The 6,000-nt window shown below is 61.4% G+C and overlaps 1 protein-coding gene across 5 annotated transcripts in view; it reads left to right on the forward strand.

The window, feature by feature from the left end:
* The window catches only part of ADGRL1 (adhesion G protein-coupled receptor L1), a 90,333-nt gene extending 84,950 nt beyond the window's left edge, over positions 1–5,383 (forward strand). For 2 of the 5 annotated variants that reach the window (XM_075121706.1, XM_075121704.1), the window contains 3 exons: positions 1,244–1,372; positions 2,074–2,091; positions 3,327–5,383. In XM_075121706.1, coding sequence (XP_074977807.1) covers positions 1,244–1,372; positions 2,074–2,091; positions 3,327–4,105 — 926 coding nt within the window. In that variant the 3' untranslated portion in view covers positions 4,106–5,383. Of the gene's footprint in view, positions 1–1,243; positions 1,373–2,073; positions 2,123–3,326 lie in introns of all 5 variants that reach the window. The other 3 variants (XM_075121705.1, XM_075121708.1, XM_075121707.1) reach the window with 2 other exon arrangements.
* The last annotated feature ends 617 nt before the right edge of the window (positions 5,384–6,000 follow it).

Genomic DNA, 6,000 nt, shown 5'->3' on the forward strand with positions numbered 1-6,000 from the left:
CCCCCATGCAGCACCCCCACCCTGAACCGAGGTGAGACGCCCCCACCCAGCACCCCCTGCCCAGCACCCCCATGCAGCACCCCCACCCTGAACCGAGGTGAGACGCCCCCACCCAGCACCCCCTGCCCAGCACCCCCATGCAGCACCCCCACCCTGAACCGAGGTGAGACGCCCCCACCCAGCACCCCCTGCCCAGCACCCCCATGCAGCACCCCCACCCTGAACCGAGGTGAGACTCCCACCCACCCGGCACCCCCTGCCCAACACCCCCATCGAGTATCTCCACCCTGAACTGAGGTGAGACCCCTCCCACCCAGCACCCCCACCCTGAACCGAGGGAGACCCCCCCACGCAGCACCCCCACCCTGAACCAAGGTGAGACTCCCACCCACCCGGCACCCCCTGCCCAGCACCCCCATGCAGCACCCCCACCCTGAACCGAGGTGAGACGCCCCCACCCAGCACCCCCTGCCCAGCACCCCCATGCAGCACCCCCACCCTGAACCGAGGTGAGACGCCCCCACCCAGCACCCCCTGCCCAACACCCCCATGCAGCACCCCCACCCTGAACCGAGGTGAGACTCCCACCCACCCGGCACCCCCTGCACAACACCCCCATGCAGCACCCCCACCCTGAACCGAGGTGAGACTCCCACCCACCCAGCACCCCCTGCCCAGCACCCCCATGCAGCACCCCCACCCTGAACCGAGGTGAGACGCCCCCACCCAGCACCCCCTGCCCAGCACCCCCATGCAGCACCCCCACCCTGAACCGAGGTGAGACTCCGACCCACCCGGCACCCCCTGCCCAACACCCCCATCGAGTATCTCCACCCTGAACTGAGGTGAGACCCCTCCCACCCAGCACCCCCACCCTGAACCGAGGTGAGACCCCCCCACGCAGCACCCCCACCCTGAACCAAGGTGAGACTCCCACCCACCCAGCACCCCCTGCCCAGCACCCCCAGCCAGTATCCCCATCTGGAACCAAGGTGAGACCCCCCCACTCAGCACCCCAGGTAAACCCCCCCAAGGACCCCCACCCTGCTCTCTGCAACCCCTGGACTCTCCCCCTTGGTGGCGACAGATCCCTGCACCGCCCCAGCCAGCCCTGCTCAGCCCGGTGTGCGGGAGTTGGCTGTGTGCCTGCGGGGGGATACATTCCCCGTTACCCCTTGGGCTTGGGGGGGACGCAGGGTGCCCCGCAGGGGAGCTGACACGCCTGCCTCTCCTGCCGCTGCAGGGACCATGGGGAACCACTTGCTGACCAACCCGGTGCTGCAGACCCGGGGCGGCACCAGCCCCTACAACACCCTCATTGCCGAGTCCGTGGGCTTCAACCCCTCCTCACCCCCCGTCTTCAACTCCCCAGGTAAGACCCCCCCGGCCCCCCGCATCCACCCCCAGGTGTGAGGACACACCCCGCTGCCCCCCAAAGTCCCCCGCTCTGGGGATACCCCTGGAGGGGACCCACTCCCTGGGATCCCACTTTCCTTCCTGAGGGGTGCCCAGTATTTTGGGGGAGCCCTGCAGGGGGTGTGGTGTGGTCCCCTTAAATCTTCTCCCAAGAAGGGAGTTCTTGAATCTTGCGCCTTTCTCAGCAGGGGGCGCTGTGGGGAGCGAGACAGGAGCACCAGCTTGCGGGGGGCGGGGGGAGGGGGTCCTGGCTACTCCAGCCCCGGCATCTCCCAGCAGGGGGCACTGTGGGGAGCGAGACAGGAGCACCAGCTTGCGGGGGGGGGGGTCCTGGCTACTCCAGCCCCGGCTTCTCCCAGCAGGGGGCACTGTGGGGAGCGAGACAGGAGCACCAGCTTGCGGGTGGGGGGGGTCCTGGCTACTCCAGCCCCGGCGTCTCCCAAAAGGGAGCACTGTGGGGAGCGAGACAGGAGCACCGGCTGTGTGTGGGGGGTCCTGCCTACTCCAGCCCCAGCGTCTCCCAGCAGGAGGCGCCGTAGGGAAGCACAGAGGGGTCCACGGGAAGGTCAGTGTTTGCTTTGGGGGTGCTGCCCCCTGCCTGCCCTATAACCTTCTCTCTCTTGTCTCCCCCTCTCCACTCGCTGGCCCCACCTGCAGGGAGCTTCCGAGAGTCCAGTACGTCCCTCCTTTCCAGTTCCATTTCCCAGTAATGTTTCCTTCATTGCTAGTTTGACTGGCAGGCTGGGGGTGGGGCACAGCCAGGACACGACAGTGCAGGCAGCCCGGAGCTAGCGTGGAGCCTGGCCTCTCCAGCAGGGGGCGCTGTGGGGAGCAGGGCGGGAACGCTGGCTGTGGGAGGAGCTCCCAGCTACTCCAGTCCCAGCCTCTCCCAGTAGGGGGCGCTGTGGGCTGTTCTATAATGGGGTTCAGCTCTTGCATTCACTGCCTTGGACAAGAGAGGGAGATAGACGCTGAACTGTCCCTGGGACCGTGTCTCAGTGGCCTATGGGAATGCATCCATCTCGCCTTCCTGTTGGGCTTGATTGTACCTGTGGTCCCTATAGTCCCATATCGCCCTCCTGCTGAGCCATATTGGACCCCTGGTCCCTATAGGCCTGTACTGCCCACCTGTTAAACCAGATCAGACTCATGGTCCCTATAGTCTCATATCACCCTCCTGCTGGGGCATGTTGGTCTGTACAGTCCCGTATGTGACCAGCAGGCAATATTTGGTGTTTCAGGGCGAGGCAGCCCCCATGATGCACCTGAGCAGCCGAATGCTCTCTGTGAGCAGGGGGGCGGGTTCCCCAGCTTTGGAGATGGGTCCCCCAGATCTCAACACTAGGGGTCCCAATATTTTGGAGCTGGAGGCAGGGGGAAAGGGGCCCACTATCTCAGACCCTCACAGGCTTGGTTGCAGCTCCGGGGGGGGTGGCAGGTATGTGTGTTGAGGGAGGCGCATGGGACCGTGTTGGGGACTCAGCCCCCCACCCAGCAGGGGAGTGGGCCTTCTGCTATGTCTGGCCAGCTTGTGTCCCACCCCCAGATCTGGGGGGCTGGGTTCTCAGCTCCCATCAGAAAGCCCAGCCCAAAGCAGCACCTGGCTCTGGCTGAAGATGGGGGTGTGTGGGGGGAACCAGCCGTGGCCCATTTCCACCCCCGAGGCTGGGTCTGACCTGGCAGCGGGAGCTGAGGAGTCTTGGATCAGACACCACATGGGAGCTCTGGGCCAATCACACCCCCATGGCGGTGATGGGGGGTGGGGGTGCGACCTCTGACCCTGCCACCAAGCCCCTGCCGAGCTCCCTGCTCACACCTACCCCCTGCCCTTTTCCAGAAATTCCCGGGAGCACCCCGTGCGCCCCCCCACTAACTCCCCCTCTCTCTCTTCCCTGCCCCACCCCCGGCAGAGCACCCCCTGAACAACAGCCGGGACGCCTGCGGCATGGACACCCTGCCCCTCAACGGCAACTTCAACAACAGCTACTCCCTCCGCAGTGCTGACTTCCCGGCCGAGGGCGCCAAGATGGCCGACTGCCGGCGCAACCTCAGCGACGCCGCTGCCTTCGAGAAGATGATCATCTCGGAGCTGGTGCACAACAACCTGCGTGGGGGCGCTGGCGGCCCGGCCAAGGGGGCGCCCCCTCCGGGGGGGGCCGGCCCGGCCGAGCCCAGCAACCCCTCCGGCCCGCCCGCCCTCCCCAGCGGCGGCGGGCCCGGAGAGGAGGAGGCGGCGGCGCCTGAGGGCCCGGCCCTGAGCCACGAGGAGAACCTGGAGATCGAACTCATGTACAAGGCCCTGGAGGAGCCGCTGCTGCTGCAGCGGGCTCAGTCGATCCTCTACCAGAGCGACCTGGAGGAGTCGGAGAGCTGCACGGCCGACCTGACCGAGGGCGGAGACGGCCAGGTCCCCTCCCCCAACAGGGACTCCTTGTACACCAGTATGACCAACCTGAGAGACTCCCCTTACCCGGACAGCAGCCCCGAGGCGGTGGGGGAAATCCTCCCCCACACCCAAGCCATCAACGAAATCTACTACACCAACCGGCCCGCCTTGGTGCCCCGCAGCCAGCTCCAAGCCTACTACCAGGTCCGGAGACCGAGCACTGACGGCTACTTGGTTCAAGCCGGCTTAGAGGGCCCAGTGCCGGAGGGAGACGGTCAAATGCAGCTGGTCACCAGTCTCTGAAAGCCAGGAGCGGACTGAGGAGCCGTCCCGAGCCGCCGACTCTCCCCCCCACCTCATCCCACCTTTGCCAAAAGGAGCCCCTCCCCCCGGGCCGTGGCCTGGAGTTTTTAATTTTTGTCCTGGGATGCTGAGAGGGGGGTGGGAGGGGCACTGCAGAAGGACACAGGCCAGGGGAAGGAGGAGAGGTATGCGTTGATCTCCTCTGGGAAGGGGGGGCCGTATTGTCCAGCTTCCTCCTGCCCACCTGGTGGAGATGGGAGGATGGAAATTGGGGGGTTGCTGCTTTTGTTTTTGAAGGAAAGGAAGGAGGAGGGGCGGGAAGGAAGGAATGAAAAAGGCCCCGGGCCAGACGACAGGATCTCACTTTTTCATTTTTTAAGGTCGTCCCTCTTCCGTTTCTTTACGTTCGTTTTGTGGGGACGGAAGATCAAAAAGAAGTGGAGCAGGGAAACCAATTTCCTTTTTAAGGCGTTAAGAAACAGATCAGAACCATGGGGGAAGGGCCGGCTCGGCCTGTATCAGAGCCCCAGAACAACCCCCCACACACACACCGGCACCCACGTATAGGCCATCCCTGCTCCTCCATGTATGCACCTTGGCAATGTCAAACAGGGATCCGATTGGTCAGGAGAGAGAGGGGCAGATGGAGCATCCTCCTGTGGCCTCCACTTTCTTCTATACGAACTTTGCCAAAACCCATAAATTGTATAGATATATAGAGAGCTATAAAGAGAGTGCTATATCAAGAGAGAGAGGTGGGGGTTGTTTTGGGATCCTGATAGAAATTATGTTGAATCCGGTGCTGACCTTCCAGTATTTGTCAGCTGGGGGAAACTGAGGCATGGTGGGGCAGGGACTCTTAAAGTCACTCATTGACAGGATTTTTAGTTCAGTTCTTTTTTATGCCAAACCATCAGCAAAGTCTGCCGGAGGGGTGCATTTTTTTTCTTTCAAAAGCATCCTGGGCACCAGGAAGGGCTGATGCACAAGGTTATTTCCAGTGGAGGAGGAGATGGCACTGAGGTGGCCATCTTTGAGTTGGAGTTTTGTTTTCCTTTGCTGTGTGGCGCATGCCTCGCCCCCGCCATCCCTTTACAAATCAAACAGACATCACCACCCTGCTCTGGGAGCTGGCAGAGGAAACCATGAGCCGAGGGGTTCTTCCTGGGCCGTCGGTGTAATTGCTCAATCCACATTCCCCACTCTCGCCCACCGCTGCCCCGCTTCTGTCAAGATGTGCCCGCCATTTTCCTATGGCTCAACGGGAAGCTCGGAAAATCATGCAGCTCTCGCCCCTTCTACGTTTTCCACCTCTGCTTTTATTTCCTCCTTTGAAGACATGCAGGAGTCAGGTGCCTCGTGGGAGCTGCTGTCTGAACCCGGTTGGGTCAAGATGAGGGAGGGGAGAATTTTTTGGGGGGGCAATTTGACAATTGAACCATTTCCCTCTCCCCAAATCAGTTGGATCATCTTTGAGCAGAAACCCAAATGGCACTTTTTTCTTTCTTTCTTTCAAAGGACAAAACAACAAAAAATTCTCCCTTTTCAAGCACAACTCTGAATTCTCTCACCCTCTTCCCGAGAGAGACCATGGGAGCCAATATCACATGAAGACGTCATTTCGCCGGGGGGGGGGGCTTAGGGTGGGGTGGAGGGTTAATTCAGGGGAGGCGGGCAGGGATACAGATTGAAATGCTGTAAATATGAAATTTCAAACAAACAACAAAAAGGGGAAGTGAGGAATCCCTTGAAAAATGAAACAGGGATTTCAAAAAAAAAAAAATACAACCAAGCAACCACAGTCCCCGGGACCAGTTTGTGTCCTGGAATTAAAATATATATCTATAGATCTATAGGTATATAGATATATACTGAGCTCTGCTCCAGCCCCATTG

This window comes from Caretta caretta, chromosome 20 (genome assembly GCF_965140235.1).
Source record: "Caretta caretta isolate rCarCar2 chromosome 20, rCarCar1.hap1, whole genome shotgun sequence".
NCBI lineage: Eukaryota > Metazoa > Chordata > Testudines > Cheloniidae > Caretta > Caretta caretta.